At 37.2% G+C, this 19706-nt stretch overlaps 1 protein-coding gene and 1 non-coding gene across 5 annotated transcripts in view; one reads left to right on the top strand and one right to left on the bottom strand.

Annotated features, from left to right (window-relative positions):
* Positions 1 to 19706, top strand: part of RSRC1 (arginine and serine rich coiled-coil 1) — a 451220-nt gene that overhangs the window by 7317 nt on the left and 424197 nt on the right. For all 4 annotated transcript variants that reach the window (XR_009563777.1, XM_060298485.1, XM_060298486.1 and 1 more), the window contains exons 2-3: positions 1072 to 1267; positions 1565 to 1690. Coding sequence is in view for 3 of the 4 variants with exons in the window: in XM_060298485.1 (XP_060154468.1) it covers positions 1074 to 1267; positions 1565 to 1690 (320 nt within the window). In the remaining variant the exon portion in view is untranslated. The remainder of the gene's footprint in view (positions 1 to 1071; positions 1268 to 1564; positions 1691 to 19706) is intronic.
* Positions 10430 to 10536, bottom strand: LOC115844920 (U6 spliceosomal RNA). The gene has a single exon (XR_004036260.1). It is a non-coding gene; the product is annotated as a U6 spliceosomal RNA (small nuclear RNA).

The raw sequence follows: 19706 nt of genomic DNA, 5'->3' as shown, positions 1-19706 counted from the left end.
TGTGAGATTTTTGTTTATCTGATCCATGAACTATTTATCCTATTATATAAGATGAATCTTGCTTTTATGTGACATTGAAAGGTAGCTAATACTTATTTTAGTAAAAAAATAAAATTGCGTATGAGAATCTAACTTAAAAGTAAGACAAGTAAGCTTCTTATAAGCTAAGTTACTGCCTAAATATAAAAACCTTATATTCTATTTGTGTGATTTTTTTCTTTTGTATACTAAATATACAAATATACCATAGCCATATAGAATATAATTAAAAAAGAGAAAATTTACCCAGTTTCCTCACTTAAATGTTATCAGTTGTCTTCATTTTTGCTCTTACTTATTTATACATAGTTTCTTAGTCTCTGTACATGCAGTTTTAAATAATGCTATAATGAATATCTTCATGAATATATCTTTTAAGAAAAACTTTCCAGATATATTCCTAGAAATAGGATTGCTTTTTCAGAAAAGTAGCAACATTTTTATGACTCTTTATTTAAATTGCTTAATTGCTTTCTGGAAGGATTATATCATCACTTTATATAGATATTAGTAGTGTAAAGAGTTGACTTCATTTTTGGTACTTTAGTTAACAATACTTCATCAACTTTGGTACATTATTTAACATTTCCTCCCTCAAATTTCACAAGTGACGTGGTGAGGGTGTATTGATTCAGTTTTTTTTTTTTTTAAATTATTTATTTATTTATTTATTTATGGCTGTGTTGGGTCTTCGTTTCTGTGCGAGGGCTTTCTCTCATTGAGGCAAGAGGGGGCCACCCTTCATCGCGGTGCGTGGGCCTCTCACTGTTGTGGCCTCTCCCGTTGCGGAGCACAGGCTCCGGACGTGCAGACTTAGCGGCCATGGCTCACGGGCCCAGCCACTCCGCGGCATGTGGGATCTTCCTGGACTGGGGCACGAACCCGTGTCCCCTGTATCGGCAGGCGGACTCTCAACCACTGCGCCACTAGGGATGCCCTTAAATTTTTACATAGTTAAAAAAATTACTGTATTGAATTTCATCCATTGTGCCATTATGTTAGAAATAATTTTCTTTGAATTTAAACCTGTAGAAATGGGACGCCGGTCATCTGATACTGAAGAAGAAAGCAGAAGCAAGAGAAAAAAGAAACACCGTAGACGGTCTTCTTCAAGTAGTTCTTCAGATAGTAGAACATATAGCCGAAAGAAAGGTGGAAGGAAATCAAGGTCAAAGTCAAGATCTTGGTCCAGAGATCTTCAGCCTCGCTCACATTCTTATGATAGAAGGTGATTTTCATAATTTTACTTATGTAGTAGTGAGAGTAACATTCTTTAGAGTTCGTATGTTTCTGTGCTTTTAATTTTTCTGGGTAAAACACTTTTCTTTTTGTAGTTATATATTTATGAGTCTCAATCCCCAAAGGGTTTTGTTTTGTTTTGTTTTCCCCCAGGCCCAGCGCATGAGTCTTCATCCTTTGTGTATTCTTTGTAGGCGGGAAGATACAAACTGGTATAGTTCTCATACCATATTAGTATCTGATAATATTTGGGAGGCAAGTAATATTTGATTATATTTTATTTCAGACGCAGACATCGATCGAGCAGTAGCTCTTCTTATGGCTCTAGAAGAAAACGAAGTCGAAGTCGTTCAAGGGGTCGAGGGAAATCCTATAGAGTTCAGAGGTCTAGGTCAAAAAGCAGAACAAGAAGGTATGCCATATCAGATATTTATTGCTTTGTAACACACTATCCCCAAATTTAGTGACTTAAAGCAATAATCTTTTTTTTTTTTTCATAATTTACAGTTTTGACTGAGCTTAGCTAGCAGTTCTTCTGCTAGTCTCATCTGGGGTCGCTTATGTGGTTCTAGTTATCTGATAGCTTGACTGAAACTGGATGGTCCAATGTGGTGTCATACAGTATCTGGCATTTGGTGCTGGCTATTGGCTGTTGGCTGGGGGGTTCCTTAGTTTCCCTGTCGCTTCTCATCCTCCAGTAGGAATGGCTGGGCTTTTTCACATGATAGAGGAAGTATTTCAAGAAGAACAGAAGTTGCAAAATCTCTTAAGGTCTAGCCTCAGAAATAACCCAGTGTGTTATGGAGTGAATGTTTGTGTCCCCCCTAAATTCATATGTTGAAGTCCCAAGCCCCAGTGAAATTGTATTTGGAGATAGTGTCTTTATGGAGCTAATTAAAGTTAAATAAGGTCAAAAGGGTGAGGTCCTAATCCAATAAGGCTAGTGGCCTTATAAGAAGAGAGAGAGAGATCTTTCTCTCTCTTTGAGCACGCACTCAGAGGAAAGGCCATGTGAGGACACAGTGAAAAAGTTGCCATCTATAAACCAGGAAGAGAGCTCTTATCAGGAACCAGTCAGCTGGCATATTGATCTTTGACTTTACAACCTCTGTGAGAAATATGTTTCTGTTGTTTAAGCTGCCCAGTCTATGGTATTTTGTTATAGGAGCCTGAGCAGACGTGATGTCACTCCACCTGCATTTTCTGGCTGTGATCAAGGGCAAATAATACAGAGCATAGCCTATCTGGAGAGAGTTGTACGTTTTGGATAATGCTAGAAAATATGGTTGAATCGGATGGGGACCATGGTATGGAGGGACTTGATAGAAGCGGGTATTCAGAAATTATTGAAGGCTTTTGAGAAGAAGAGTGCTAGGATAAAAACAGCATTTTAGGAAGATCAGTTTCTTTTCTCTGTTTAGTTTTTCATTCTATTAGGCTCTAGTTGTGGGGGTATATTAGCAGCCTGATTTTATTATCTGGGCATAAAATTCTATAAATCTCTCTGAATCTGAAGTTGGATAATAGCAGTAAGTCCAAATGTTTAACTTTTCTGGCCTTGTATTATTTGGCCTCAGCCTCCTCTCCTTTGTACACACACAACATACACACAAGCCATTCTGTGTTACATGCCTTTTGTTCTCCATCTATGTCTCTGAGTTGCTAACTTTGTTTCTTTGAGCGTGCTCTTTCTTCCAGTTTCTTATATTATGTCTACTTTGAGAAGTTTTCCTACCCTTTAGTGTTCAGTTCTATTTAATCTCTAATTTTCTTCTTCCTTAAATCCTTTTTTGATTTTTACCTTTTCACTCCCAAGTCAAATTTAATCCATCCTTTCTCTGACCCACCATCACATTTGATTCCTGATTTGTAACAGTTACGTTGTGAATATTATGTTTTTGTTATTCTCATATACTGTAAACTCTTGCAGGGCAATCTCTTGGTACCTAACATAATGCCTTGCTTGTAGAAGCTGATTACCAGAAAACAACTTCAGTTGAAAATTTCCTGTCAGTGAGAATAGAAATAATAATCCATGCTTTTATATGGTCTTTTACATTTTGTAGAGTATTTTCATACACACTTTATCAGTCAATGACATTTTGATTAGGAAAATACAAATCACTCAATTCCAAGCATCAAGGTTTTAAGATGGGGAATTAAAGGCTTATGTAACCTTTGGAGGGGCTCAGGGAATTAGGGAAGCTGTTACTGATTATTTTAGCCTAAGCGTGGAAGCTGCTTCTTTGCTTAGAAGTCACTGTAAATCTTACGAACTCTGGGTTTGTAGCACCAAAGTGTGTGGTTCTCAAGAAACTACTTACCAGGAAGCTGCTTCTCTACCCAAGTATCTACCTATTATTTCCTCCAGAGGGGAATCTGGAGATGGTAATTTCTTCTCTTTTGCAGTGCAAGGAAGACTTTAAAAGGAATTGCAGTGGACATCTAATCAGCAACAAATTATCCAGCACATATGCATTTTACTAAATGTTTTGAGTTTTGTAACTGTCAGGCTGTCATGCAGGGTAATACCTTCATTTTGTATATGAGAAAGGAAGTTCAGAGGTTTATTCAAAACAGCAATTTCTCAGGCTCTTGCATTGACACTTCTGCATTTAACTGCAATAACTAAATAATCTGGAGACACTGCAAAGTCCTAAATTTTGAGAAAATACTTTATCCATGTTTTATACACAACATTATTTTCGTAATGTATTTTAGGAATTTATTCTTCAAGATGTTTAAACTAAATGAGTTTCTAGGTTAATCTTGGTTTAAGAAGAAAATTGAACAACTCATTCTTTGAACAGTTTAGTTAATTAAGACTTTAATTTAAATAAAGAAGCTGTAAGTACATTAGTTCCTTAATATGTGCAGGGGATTGATTCCAGGACCTGCTGCAGGTATCAAAATCTGAGGATTCTCAGGTCCCATGGTTAGCCTTCCGTATCCACGGTTCCGCATCTACATATCCAACCAACTGTGGATCGTGTAGTATTGTAGTGTTTTCTTTAAAGTTTTTATTTATTTATTTATTTTTGACTGTGTTGGGTCTTTGTTATTGTGCGTGGTCTTTCTCTAGTTGCGGAGAGCGGAGGCTACTCTTCATGTGGTTTGTGGGTTTCTTTTTGCTGTGGCTTCTCTTGTTGCAGAGCATGGGCTCTAGGTGCATGGGCTTCAGTAATTGTGGCTCGCATGCTCAGTAGTTGTCGCTTGCACGCTCTAGAGCACAGGCTCAATAGTTGTGGTGCATGGGCTTATTTGCTCCATGGCATGTGGAGTCTTCCCGGACCAGTGCTCGAACCAATGTCCCCTGCATTGGCAGGCGGATTCTTAACACTGCACCACCAGGGACGTCCCTATTTTTTAGTTTTTATTTTACATTGGAGTATACTTTCATTTATTTTATTTTTTTGTTTTTTAATTTTATTTTTGGCTGCATTGGGTCTTCATTGTTGAGAGCATAGTTGTGGCGAGCAGGGGATACTCTTCGTTGCTGTGCGTGGGCTTCTCATTGTGGTGGCTTTTGTTGCAGAGCACGGGCTCCAGGTGTGCGGGCTTCAGTAGTTGTGTCACGTGGGCTCAGTAGTTGTGGCTCACGGGCTGTAGAGTGCAGGCTCAGTAGTTGTAGCGCACGGGCTTAGTTGCTCCGTGGCATGTGGGATATTCCCGGACCAGGGCTCGAACCCGTGTCCCCTGCATTGGCAGGTGGATTCTTTTCTTTAAAATTCTATTTATTTATTTATGGCTGTGTTGGGTCTTCGTTTCTGTGCGAGGGCTTTCTCTAGTTGTGGCAAGCGGGGGCCACTCTTCATCGCGGTGCGTGGGCTTCTCACAATCGCAGCCTCTCTTGTTGTGGAGCACAGGCTCCAGACGCGCAGGCTCAGTAATTGTGGCTCATGGACGTAGTTGCTCCGCGGCATGTGGGATCTTCCCAAACCAGGGCTTGAACCCGTGTCGTCTGCATTGGCAGGCAGATTCTCAACTACTGTGCCACCAGGGAAGCCCAGCAGGTGGATTCTTAACCACTGCTCCACCAGGGAAGCCCTTGGAGTATAGTTGATGGACAACGTTGTGTTAGTTTCAGGTGTACAGCAAAGTGATTCAGTTATACGTATACATGTATCTATTCTTTCTCAAATTCTTTTCCCATTTAGGTTGTTATATAATATCGAGCAGAGTTTCCTGTGCTGTACAGTAGGTCCTTGTTGGTTATCCATTTTAAATATAGCAGTGTGTACATGTCAATCCCAAACTTCCTAACTATCCCTTCCCCCCACCTTTTCCCTGGTAACCATAAGTTCAGTACTGCAGTATTTATTGAAAAAAAATCCACGTATAAATGGACCCTCACAGTTCAAACCCATGTTGTTCAAGGGTTAACTGTAGTGAGTTTTTCAAAGAAAAAGTACTATGTCATTCTAAATTTACAGGTACATTGTTAATGATCTCTGTGCTTTGTAATAGAAAAGAGTGATTTCAGTCATGCAAAGTCAAATACTTTCACAAAACTTTGTTGTTACATGTCTAAAAAACAAGATGAAGCATGTTTTGAGGGATGGCAGAAGGAGGGAAATCAAATGTGTGAAGTTGCTGCAAGTTCTGTGGATAAGTTATAGAGTAATTTGATGATTATGCTTTTTAGTATAGTTTCTATATTCTTCTTGAAGTACTCAAGTTGTGACATGTATCCTGTCACTTCCTTTTACAACAGTAAGAAACCTACTATTATTCACAGTACATTTACTTATTTCCTCGATTCTAGGATACACAGAAAGTAGTTACAAAATTGCTGATATGTACCACTTTGAAAAACAAACTTATAGAGTCAGATATTTTTTATGGTTCTTTTATCTTTACTCTGGGGTATTTGGTTCCCCTCTCCACTTTATTATGGTTAGTTCTTTTGAAGGTTAGTTTCATTTGTTTCTGTTTATATTTCATTTTAAGTTTTTTTATCCCCTAAGTTTTTAAATTGTATTTACTTTTTGGTCCCCCTGCCTTTATTTTAGTATGTGAAACATTAACATGGTTCCAAAAGACAGCACTGTAAAAGGTGTGCATGGAGAAGTATCATGTCCCTTTATACCTTCTATCCTGTTCCTAACCACATCCTAGAACTAATCCTATTAGTTTGTGTTTTAGCTTTCCTCCGTTTCTTTTTAAACAAAGTAGTGGTTATATCTATGGCATACTATAGATACTCTTTGCACTTTGCTTTTTCTATTTACTAATATATCTTGGAAATCACTATATCAATTAATAATATTCTTACTCATTTTTTATAGCTGCTTATTGTACTTCGTTGTGTGAATGTATCATGATTTGTTTAGCCAGTTTCCTAGGTATGGATCTTAAAGACAGTGCCAAAATTTTACAGTTACTAAAAAGCTGTCATGAATACCTGGTGCTTGATTATTTTTGTATTGTTGGAGGTGTATCTTCAGGGGAAATTCCTAGAAGTGGGATTGCTGAATCAAAAGGTAAATATGTTTGTAATTTTGTTGGAAATTGCTGAATTCCTCTCAGTAATGTAAGAGAGTTCTGTTTCCTCATAGCCTTACTGATGGAATGTCATTTTTATTTTTTATTTGATTTTATTTTTAATTGAAATTTATTTATTTTTTACTAATTATGATTAGTTTTATTTTAACTGAAGTATAATTGACTTACAATATTATATTAGTTTCAAGTGTAAAACATAGTGATATTTTTATATGTTATATCATTTTATACAAAATGATCACCACAGTAAGTCTAGGTCTGTCACCGTACAAAGTTATCACAATATTACTGATTATATTTCTTAACGCTGTACTGTTATAGTCCCTTGACTTATTTTTTTTTTATTTTTATTTTTTGCGGTACGTGGGCCTCTCACTGTTGTGGCCTCTCCCGTTGCGGAGCACAGGCTCCGGACGCGCAGGCTCAGCGGCCATGGCTCACGGGCCTAGCCACTCCGTGGCATGTGGGATATTCCCGGGCTGGGGCACGAACCCATGTCCCCTGCATCGGCAGGCAGACTCTCAACCACTGCGCCACCAGAGAAGCCCCCGTTGACTTACTTTGTAACTGGAAGTTTGTTCCTCTTAATCTCCCTCACCTATTTCACTCATCCCCCACAACCCCCTGCCCCTAGCAACCATCAGAGGGTTGATTGTATGTGAATCTGTTTCTGTTTTGTTATGTCTGTTCATTTGTTTTGTTTTTTAGATTTCACATATAAGTGAAATCGTATGGAATTTCTCTTTTTCGGTCTGACTTATTTCACTTAGCATAATACCCTTTAGGTCCAGGTTGTCACAAATGGCAAGATTTCATTCTTTTTTATGGCTGAGGAACAGTCCATATGTATGACATCTTTATTCATTCATTTATCCATGGACACTTAGGTTGCTTCCATGTTGGCTATTGTAAATAATGCTGCAGTGAACAAAGGGGTGCATATATCTTTTCAAATTAGTGTTTTTGTTTTCTTGGAAAAATACCCAAAAGTGGAATGCTGGATTGTATGGTAGTTCTATTTTTAATTTTTTTGAGGAACCTCCATACCGTTTCCCACAGTGCCTGTATCAATTTACATTCCCACCAACAGTGCACAGAGGTTCCCTTTTCTCTACATCTTTGCCAACACTTGTTATTTGTTGTCTTTTTGATAATAGCCATTCTGACAGGTGTGAGGTGATATCTCATTGTTGTTCTAATTTGCATTTTCCTCATGATTAGTGATGTTGAACATCTTGTCATGTGTCTGTTGGTCATCTGTATGTTTTCTTTGGAAAAATGTCTGTTCAGGTCCTCAGCTCATTTTATAATCGGTTGTTTGTTTTTTTGATGTTGAGTTCATTGTATATTTTGGATATTAACCCATTATCAGATATATCATTTGCAAATATCTTCTGCCATTCAGTAGGTTGGCTTTTGGTTTTTTCGATAGTTTCCTTCACTGTGCAAAAGCTTTTTGGTTTGATATAGTCCCATTTGTTTATTTTTGCTTTTGTTTCCCTCGCTTAAGGAGACGTGTCCAAAAAATATTGCTAAGACCAATGCCAAAGAGCATACTGCCGTTTTCTTCTAAAAGTTTTATGGTTTCAAATCTTAAATTTAAGTCTTTAATCTATTTTGAGTGTATGTTTGTGTATGGTGTGAAAAAGTAGTCCAGTTTGATTCTTTTGCATGTAATTGTCCAGTTTTCCTAGCACCATTTATTGAAGAGGTTGTCTTTTCCCTATTGTATGTTCTTACCTTCTTTGTTGTAGATTAATTACCCATGTTAAGTTTGGATTCATTTCTGGGCTGTGTATTCTGTTCCATTGAGCTATGTGTCTGTTTTTGTGCTAGTACCATACTATTTTGGTTACTTTTGCTTTGTAGTACAGTTTGAAAGCAGGGAGCGTAATACCTTCATCTTTGTTCTTCTTTCTCAAAATTATTTTGGCTCTTTGGGGTCTTTTGTGTTTCCATACAAATTTTAGAATTATTTGTTCTAGTTGTGTGAAAAATGTCATGTGTATTTTGATAGGGATTGCATTGTATGTCTTCTTTTGAAAACTCTTTGTCCAGATCTCTGTCCCTTTTTTAATTGGATTGTTTGTTTTTTGCTATTGAGTTATATGAATTTTTTTTCTTCCCCCCCCCCTTTTTTTAAAAATTGGAGTATAGTTGATTTACAATGCTGTGCCAATCTCTGCTGTACAGCAGAGTGACTCAGTTATACACATACAGACATGCTTTTTTTTATATTCTTTTCCATTATGGTTTATCACAGGATATTGAGTATAGTTTCCTGTGCCATACATTAGGACCTTGTTGTTTATCCATTCTAAATGTAATAGTTTGCATCTACCAACCCCAAACTCCCAATCCATTCCTCTCCCTCCCCCCCTCCCCTTTGGCAATCACAAGTCTGTTCTCTATGAGTCTGCTTCTGTTTTGCAGATAGGTTCATTTGTGCCATATTCTAGATTCCACATATACATGATATCATACAGTATTTGTCTTTCTCTTTCTGACTTACTTTACTTAGTATGATAATCTTTAGTTGCAGCCATGTTGCTGCAAATGGCATTATTTCATTCTTTTTTATGGCTGAGTAGTATTCCATTGTATATATGTACCACATCTTCTTTATCCATTCATCTGTCGATGGACATTTAGGTAGTTTACATGTCTTGGCTGTTGTGAACAGTGCTGCTATGAACATAGGTGTGCATGTGTCTTTTTGAATTGTAGTTTTGTGTGGGTATGTTTCTAGGAGTCGGATTGCTGACTCATATGGTAATTCTATTTTTAGTTTTCTGAGGAACCTGCACACTGTTTTCCATAGTGGCTTCCATAGTGGTTTACATTTCCACCAACAGTGTAGGAGGGTTAGCTTTTCTCCACATCCTCTTCAATATTTGTTATTTGTAGACTTTTTAATGATGGCCATTCTGACTGGTGTGAGGTGGTACCTCACTGTAGTTTTGATTTGCATTTCTCTAATAATGAGTGATGTTGAGCATCTTTTCATGTGCCTACTGGCCACCTGTATGTCTTCTTTGGAGAAATGTCTATTAAGAGCTTCTGCCCATTTTTTGATTGGGTTGTTTGTTTTGTTGTTGTATGAGCTGTTTGTATACTTTGGAGATTAAGCTCTTGTCTGTCGCATCATTTGCAGATATTTTCTCCCATTCAGTAGGCTGTCTTTTCTTTTCTTTTTTTCTTTAATGGTCTCCTTTGCTGTGCCAAAACTTGTAAGTTTGATTAGGTTCCATTTGTTTATTTCTATTACCTTAGGAGACTGCCCTAAGAAAACATTGGTATGATTTATGTCTGAGAACGTTTTGCCTGTGCTCTTTTCTAGGAGTTTTATGGTATCATGTCTTGTGTTTAAGTCTTTAAGCCATTTTGAGTTTGTTTTTTTTTTGTGCATGGTGTAAGGGTGTGTTCTAACTTCATTGATTTACATGCAGCTGTCCAGCTTTCCCAGCACTACTTACTGAATAGACTGTCTTTTTCCCATTTTATATTCTTGCCTCCGTTGTTGAAGATTAATTGACTGTAGGTGTGTGGGTTTATTTCTGGGCTCTCTATTCTGTTCCATTGATCTGTATGCCTGTTTTTGTACCAATACCATGCTGCTTTGATTACTGTAGCTTTGTAGTACTGTAAAAATATGGAACACTTCACGAATTTGCATGCCATCCTTGTGCAGAGGCCATGCTATTCCTCTCTGTATCATTCCAGTTTTAGTATATGTGCTGCCGAAGCAAGCACTGTATGAGTTTCTTATATACAGTTGACCCTTGAACGACACTGGTTTGAACTGCAACGGTCCACTTATACGTCAATTTTTTCCAATACATGTGTACTGCGGTACTACACTATTGAGTTTGGTTGAATCCATGGATGTGGATCTGGGGATGTGGAGGGTTGAAAGTTATATGAGGATTTTTGACTGTGGCGGGGAGGGAGGAGTTGATACCCCAACCCCTGAGTTCTTCAAGAGTCATCTGAATTTTGGATATTAACTTGTTATTAGATATGTAATTTACACATATCTTCTCCCATTCAGTGCATTGCCTTTTCATTTTATTGATAGTTTCCTTTGCTGTGCAGAAACCTTTTCGTTTAATGTAGCCGTATTTGTTGATTTTTGCTTTTGTTGTCTATTTCCAAAAATCATTACCAAGACTTATGTCAAGGATATTTTCCCTTATGTTTTATTCTAGGAGTTTTGTGGTTTCAGGTCTTATGTTTAAGTCTTAAATCCATTTTGAGTTCATTTTTGTGTATGGTGTAAGATAATGGCCCAGTTTCATTCTTTTACACATGACTATCCAGCTTTCTCAACACCATTTATTGAAGAGAGTATTTCCTCATTGTATAGTCTTGACTTCTTTGATGTAAATTAATTGATGATATGCACATGGGTTTATTTCTGAGCTCTCTAATCTGTTCCATTGATCTATGTGTCTGTTTTTATGCCGAAACCATATTGTTTTGAATGCTTTGTAATATAGACTGAAATCAGGAAGCATGATTCCTCCAGCTTTTTCTTTTTTCTCAAGATTGTTTTGGCTATTTGGTGTCTTTTGTGGTCCATACAAATTTTAGGATTGTTTGTTCTAATTCTGTGAAAATGCCATTGAAATTTTGATAGAGATTGCATTGAATATGTATATTATTTTTGGTAGTATGGATTATGTTAATTTTATACCCTGATGCCTTACTCAATTCTGTTATTGCTTGAGTTAGTTTTAGCATTGATTCTCTAGGGTTTATCAGATACACTATCATGTTGTCTGCAAATAGAAATAGTTTTACTTCTTTTCCAATTTTTATTCTTCTGTTTGCTTTCTCTCATCTAATTGCATTGGCTTTTACTTCCAATAAAATATTGAATGCCAGTGGAGGTGATATACATCCTTGTCTTTTTCCTAATTTTAGTGTAAAAGCTCCTAGTGTTTCCTTATGAAGAAATATACTGGCTCTGGGGCTAAAGTATATATATTTTGTCATGTTAAGAGAGGATCTATCACTTTGTTTTTGTTTTTTTCCAGGAATGGATATTGAATTTTGTTGAAAGCTTTTTCATCATCTGTGGATAGAATCAAGTTTTGTTTTGTTTTTTTCCCGTAGATCTATTAAGGAACTAATATTGCTTTTCTGGAATAAATCTCAATTGGTCTTGGTGTAGTATTTTCGTGATGTGGGATTCTGTTCACTAATTTTTTTTTTTTGTGGTACGCGGGCCTCTCACTGTTGTGGCCTCTCCCGCTGCGGAGCACAGGCTCACGACGCGCAGGCCCAGTGGCCGTGGCTCACGGGCCCAGCTGCTCCGCAGCACGTGGGATCCTCCCGGACTGGGGCATGAACCCGCATCCCCTGCATCGGCAGGCGGACTCGCAACCACTGTGCCACCAGGGAAGCCGTGTTCGCTAATTTTTAAGTTTAGTACTTTTATAGTCATACGTGATGTTGGTTTTTTTTTTACATCGTGTTTATCAGTTATTCTCTTATCATTATTCTTGCTTCATACAAAGATTTGGTAAGTTTTCCTTCATTTTTTAATGCTCTGGAACTATTTGTGGAGCATTGGGATTGGTATTCAGAGTTTTGGTAGATTTGTGAAACCATCTGGGTCTGGTGCTTTTTTTTGTTGAATGGTGTATTGATAACTTTGTTTCTTCAACAGAAATTGGTCAATTTAAACTTTATATTTCTCATAGGTTTAATTTTGGTAAACTATTTTTCTAGTATATTACCTATTTAATCTATATTTTGAAATTTATTTGCCTAGAAGTCTGCAAAGTAATTTCTTATGATTTAAACTTTTTTTCTTCTGTTTCAATGCTTATTTTCCCCTTGTCATTTATTATGTTGTTTATCTATGCTTTCTCCTTTGCTTTATTAAGTTGGATGGTTGATTATCTATTTTGTTAATTTAAAAGAAATCATTTTGACTTATTATTTAGATCTTTTTCTCCATTTTCTACCTTATTAATTTCAGCTTTTATCCTTCTTTTCTGCTTTGTGCTTTCTTTGGTTTACTTTGTTATTCTTTTTCAAGTCTTTTGAGCTGCTAATTTATTTATATTTCATTTCTATTGATAAGAGTGTTTAAGTGTATGGATGTTCTTTTAATCACTGCTTTAAATATATCCCGTAGTTTTTTTCAACATACTTTTATGAGAAATTTCAAGCATACAGCAAAATTGAGTTTTACAGTGAAGACCCATATATCCACCACCTAGATATTACCATTACCATTTTATTTACTTTGTCACATATCTATCCATTTATCTATTTCTCTCACTATCCATTAATTTATTCTAATTTTTTGATGCATTTCGTTTCAGGCATCAGTAGGCTTTCCCCTTAAATACTTCCGCATACTTATGAGTAAGTAGAGTTCAGTATTCCTTTATAAATTTTTCCTTTTTAAAAAAAATTTATTTATTTATTTTTGGCTGTGTTGGGTCTTGTTGCCGCGTGCAGGCTTTTCTGTAGTTGCGGCGAGCAGGGCTGCTCGTGGTTGCAGTGCATGGACTTCTCATTGCGGTGGTTTCTTTTGTTGCAGAGCACAGGCTCTAGGTGCACAGGCTTCAGTAGTTGTGGCTTGCGGGCTCTAGAGCGCAGGCTCAGTAGTTGTGGTACACGGGCTTAGTTGCTCCGCAGCGTGTGGGATCTTCCCACACCAGGGATCAAACTTGTGTCTCCTGCATTGGCAGGTGGATTCTTAACCACTGTGCCACCAGGGAAGTCCCTAAATTTTTCCTTTTGAAAACAAAACTTTGACATTTTTCGTTGAGGCAAAATTTATGTACACTGAAATGCACGAATTTTAAGCATACACTTGCTGTGTTTTGATGCATGTATATACCTTCCAAAATATATTACCATTACGCCAGAAAGTTGCCTTATAATTTTTTTTTAAACATCTTTATCGGACTATAATTGCTTTACAATGGTGTGTTAGTTTCTGCTTTACAACAAAATGAATCAGTTATATATATACATATGTTCCCATATCTCTTCCCTCCTGCATCTCCCTCCCTCCCACCCTCCCTATCCCACCCCTCCAGGTGGTCACAAAGCACCGAGCTGATATCCCTGTGCTATGCTGCTGCTTCCCACTAGCTATCTACCTTACGTTTGGTAGTGTATATATGTCCATACCTCTCTCTCGCTTTGTCACAGCTTACCCTTCCCCCTCCCCATATCCTCAAGTCCATTCTCTAGTAGGTCTGTGTCTTTATTCCTGTCTTACCCCTAGGTTCTTCATGACATTTTTTTTTCTTATTCCATATATATGTGTTAGCATACGGTATTTGTCTCTCGCTTTCTGACTTACTTCACTCTGTATGACAGACTCTAGGTCTGTCCACCTCATTACAAATAGCTCAATTTCGTTTCTTTTTGTGGCTGAGTAATATTCCATTGTATATATGTGCCACATCTTCTTTATCCATTCATCCGATGATGGACACTTAGGTTGTTTCCATCTGCGGGGTAATGTAAATAGAGCTGCAATGAACATTTTGGTACATGACTCTTTTTGAATTATGGTTTTCTCAGGGTATATGCCCAGTAGTGGGATTGCTGGGTCATATGGTAGTTCTATTTGTAGTTTTTTAAGGAACCTCCATACTGTTCTCCACAGTGGCTGTATCAATTCACATTCCCACCAACAGTGCAAGAGGGTTCCCTTTTCTCCACACCCTCTCCAGCATTTATTGTTTGTAGATTTTTTGATGATGGCCATTCTGACTGGTGTGAGATGATATCTCATTGTAGTTTTGATTTGCATTTCTCTAATGATTAGTGATGTTGAGCATTCTTTCATGTGTTTGTTGGCAGTCTGTATATCTTCCTTGGAGAAATGCCTATTTAGGTCTTCTGCCCATTTTTGGATTGGGTTGTTTGTTTTTTTGGTATTAAGCTCCGTGAGCTGCTTATAAATTTTGGAGATTAATCCTTTGTCGGTTTCTTCATTTGCAAATATTTTCTCCCATTCTGAGCGTTGTCTTTTGGTCTTGTTTATGGTTTTCTTTGCTGTGCAAAAGCTTTAAAGTTTCATTAGGTCCCATTTGTTTATTTTTGCTTTTATTTCCATTTCTCTAGGAGGTGAGTCAAAGGATCTTGCTGTGATTTATGTCATAGAGTGTTCTGCCTATGTTTTCCTCTAAGAGTTTGATAGTGTCTGGCCTTACATTTAGGTCTTTAATCCATTTTGAGCTTATTTTTGAGTATGGTATTAGGGAGTGATCTAATTTCATACTTTTGCATGTACCTGTCCAGTTTTCCTACCATCATTTATTGAAGAGGCTGTCCTTTCTCCACTGTACATTCCTGACTCCTTTATGAAAGATAAGGTGACCATATGTGCGTGGGTTTATCTCTGGGCTTTCTATCCTGTTCCATTGAGCTACCTTTTTGTTTTTGTGCCAGTACCATACTGTCTTGATTACTGTAGCTTTGTAATATAGTCTGAAGTCAGGGAGCCAGATTCCTCCAGCTCCGTTTTTCGTTCTCAAGATTGCTTTGGCTATTCGGGGTCTTTTGTGTTTCCATACAACTTGTGAAACTTTTTGTTCTAGTTCTGTGAAAAATGCCAGTGGTAGTTTGATAGGCATTGCATTGAATCTGTAGATTGCTTTGGATCGTAGAGTCATTTTCACAATGTTGATTCTTCCAATCCAAGAACATGGTATATCTCTCCATCTATTTGTATCATCTTTAATTTCTTTCATCAGTGTCTTATAATTTTCTGCATACTGGTCTTTTGTCTCCTTAGGTAGGTTTATTCCTAGATATTTTATTCTTTTTGTTGCAATGGTAAATGGGAGTGTTTTCTTGATTTCACTTTCAGATTTTTCATCATTAGTGTAAAGGAATGCCAGAGATTTCTGTGCATTAATTTTGTATCCTGCTACTTTCCCAAATTCATTGATTAGCTCTAGTAGTTTTCTGGTAGCATCTTTAGGATTCTCTATGTATAGTATCATGTCATCTGCCATCAGTGACAGCTTTACTTCTTTTCCAATTTGGATTCCTTTTATTTCCTTTTCTTCTCTGATTGCTGTGGCTAAAACTTCCAAAACTATGTTGAATCAGAGTGGTGAGAGTGGGCAGCCTTGTCTTGTTCCTGATTCTAGTGGAAATGCTTTCAATTTTTCACCATTGAGGACGATGTTGGCTGTGTGTTTGTCATATATGGCCTTTATTATGTTGAGGAAAGTTTCCTCTATGCCTATTTACTGCAAGGTTTTTATCATAAATGGGTGTTGAATTTTGTCGAAAGCTTTCTCTGCATCTATTGAGATGATCATATGGTTTTTCTTCTTCAGTTTGTTCATATGGTGTATCACGTTGATTGATTTGCGTATATTGAAGAATCCTTGCATTGCTGGAATAAACCCCACTTGAACTTGGTGTATGATCCTTTTAATGTGCTGTTGGACTCTGTTTGCTAGTATTTTGTTGAGGATTTTTGCATCTATGTTCATCAGTGATATTGGCCTGTAGTTTTCTTTCTGTGTGACATCCTTGTCTGGTTTTGGTATCAAGGTGATGGTGGCCTCGTAGAATGAGTTTGGGAGTGTTCCTCCCTCTGCTATAGTTTGGAAGAGATTGAGAAGGATAGGTGTTAGCTCTTATCTAAATATTTGATAGAATTCGCCTGTGAAGCCATCTGGTCCTGGGCTTTTGTTTGTTGGAAGATTTTTAATCACAGTTTCAATTTCAGTGCTTGTGATTATTCTGTTCATATTTTCTATTTCTTCCTGATTCAGTCTTGGCAGGTTGTGCATTTCTAAGATTTGTCCATTTCTTCCAGGTTGTCCATTTTATTGGCATAGAGTTGCTTGTAGTGATCTCTCATGATCTTTTTTATTTCTGCAGTATCAGTTACTTCTCCTTTTTCATTTCTAATTCTATTGATTTGAGTCTTCTCCCTTTTTTTCTTGAGAAGTCTGGCTAATGGTTTATCAATTTTGTTTATCTTCTCAAAGAACCAGCTTTTAGTTTTATTGTTCTTTGCTATCGTTTCCTTCATTTCTTTTTCCTTCATTTCTGACCTTGTTTTTATGATTTCTTTCCTTCTGCTAAATTTGGTTTTTTTTTGTTCTTCTTATTCTAATTGCTTTAGGTGCAAGGTTAGGTTGTTTATTTGAGATGCTTCCTGTTTCCTAAGGTAGGTTTTTATTGCTATAAACTTCCCTGTTAGAACTGCTTTTGCTGCATCCCATAGATTTTGGGTCATTGTGTCTCCATTGTCATTTGTTTCTAGGTATTTTTTGATACCCTCTTTGATTTCTTCAGTGATCACTTCGTTATTAAGTAGTGTATTGTTTAGTCACCATGTGTTTGTATTTTTTACAGATCTTTTCCTGTAATTGATATCTAGTCTCATAGCGTTGTGGTCGGAAAAGATACTTGATGCAATATCGATTTTCTTAAATTCGCCAAGGCTTGATTTGTGACCCAAGATATGATCTATCTTGGAGAATGTTCCATGAGCACTAGAGAAAAATGTGTATTCTGTTGTTTTTGGATGGAATGTCCTATAAATATCAATGAAGTCCATCTTGTTTAATGTATCATTTAAAGCTTGTGTTTCCTTATTTATTTTCATTTTGGATGATCTGTCCATTGGTGAAAGTGGGGTGTTAAAGTCCCCTACTATGAATGTGTTACTGTTGATTTCCCCTTTTATGGCTGTTAGTATTTGCCTTATGTATTGAGGTGCTCCTATGTTGGGTGCATAAATATTTACAATTGTTATATCTTCTTCTTGGATCGATCCCTTGATCATTATGTAGTGTCCTTCTTTGTGTCTTGTAATAGTCTTTATTTTAAAGTCTATTTTGTCTGATATGAGAGTTGCTACTCCAGCTTTCTTTTGGTTTCCATTTGTATGAAATACCTTTTTCCATCCCCTTACTTTCAGTCTGTATGTGTCTCTAGGTCTGAAGTGGGTCTCTTGTAGACAGCAAATATATGGGTCTTGTTTTTGTATCCATTCAGCCAATCTGTGTCTTTTGGTGGGAGCATTTAGTCCATTTACATTTAAGGTAATTATCGATATGTATGTTCCTATTCCATTTTGCTAATTGTTTTGGGTTTGTTATTGTAGGTCTTTTCCTTCTCTTGTGTTTCTTGCCTAGAGAAGTTCGTTTAACAGTTGTCGTAGAGCTGGTTTGGTAGTGCTGAACTCTCTCAGCTTTTGCTTGTCTGTAAAGGTTTTAATTTCTCCATCATATCTGAATGAGATCCTTGCTGGGTAGAGTAATCTTGGTTGCAGGTTTTTCTCCTTCATCACTTTCAATATGTCCTGCCAGTCCCTTCTGGCTTGCAGGGTTTCTGCTGAAAGATCAGTTGTTAACCTTATGGGGATTCCCTTGTGTGTTATTTGTTGTTTTTCCTTTGCTGTTTTTAATGTGCTTTCTTTGTATTTAATTTTTGAGAGTTTGATTAATATGTGTCTTGGTGTATTTCTCCTTGGATTTATCCTGTATGGGCCTCTCTGTGCTTCCTGGACTTGATTAACTATTTCCTTTCCCATATTAGGGAAGTTTTCAACTATAATCTCTTCTAATATTTTGTCAGTCCCTTTCTTTTTCTCTTCTTCTTCTGGAATCCCTATAATTTGAATGTTGGTTCATTTAATGTGGTCCCAGAGGTCTCTGAGACTGTCTTCAGTTGTTTTCATTCTTTTTTCTTTATTCTGCTTTGCGGTAGTTATTTCCACTATTTTGTCTTCCAGGTTACTTATCCGTTCTTCTGCCTCAGTTATTTTGCTATTAATCCCATCTAGAGTATGTTTCATTTCATTTATTATGTTGTTCATCATTGTTTGTTTCATCTTTAGTTCTTATAGGTCCTTGTTAAATGTTTCTTTTATTTTGTCCATTCTATTTGCAAGATTTTGGATCACCTTTACCATAATTATTCTGAATTCTTTTTCAGGTAGACTGCCTATTTCCTCTTCATTTGTTTTTTCTGGTGGATTTTTATCTTGCTCCTTCATCTGCTGTGTGTTTTTCTGTCTTCTCATTTTGCGTATCTTACTGTGTTTCGTGTCTCCTTTTTGCAGCCTGCAGGTTCGTAGTTCCTGTTGTTTTTGGTGTCTGTCCCCAGTGGCTAAAGTTGGTTCAGTGGGTTGTGTAGGCTTCCTGGTGGATGGGACTAGTGACTGTGTTCTGGTGGATGAGGCTGGATCTTGTCTTTCTGGTGGGCAGGTCCACGTCTGGTGGTGTGTTTTGGGGTGTCTGTGGACTTATTATGATTTTAGGCAGCCTCTCTGCTAATGTGTGGGCTTGTGTTCCTGTCTTCCTAGTTGTTTGTCATAGGATGTCCAGCACTGTAGCTTGCTGGTCGTTGAGTGAAGCTTGGTGCTGGTGTTGAGATGGAGATCTCTTGGAGATTTTCACCGTTTGATATTATTTGGAGCTGGGAGGTCTCTTGTGGACCAATGTCCTGAAGTTGGCTCTCCCACCTCAGAGGCACAGCACTGACTCCTGGCTGCAGCCCCAAGAGCCTTTCATCCATACGGCTCAGAATAAAAGGGAGAAAAAGTAGAAAGAAAGAATTAGTAGAAATAGAAAGAAAGAAAGGAAGAAAGAAAGAAAGGAAGAAAGAAAGGAAGGAGGGAAGGAGGGAGGGAGGGAGGAAATAAGGAAGGAGGGAAGGAAAAAGGAAAGAATGAATAAAAAGTAAAATAAAGTAAGATAAAATATAATAAAGTTATTAATATAAAAAATAATTATTAGGAGAAAAATAATTTAAAAACAAAAGCAAAACAAAAAAACCCAACAGAGCCCTAGGACAAATGGTGGAAGGAAAGCTATACAGACAAAATCTCACATAGAAGCATGCACATACACACTCACAAAAAGAGGAAAAGGGGAAAACATCATAAAGATTGCTCTCAAAGTCCACCT

Source organism: Globicephala melas, chromosome 4, assembly GCF_963455315.2.
Source record: "Globicephala melas chromosome 4, mGloMel1.2, whole genome shotgun sequence".
NCBI lineage: Eukaryota > Metazoa > Chordata > Mammalia > Artiodactyla > Delphinidae > Globicephala > Globicephala melas.
The sequence above is the reverse complement of the archived record's forward strand: the minus strand, read 5'-3'. Positions and strand labels throughout refer to the sequence as shown.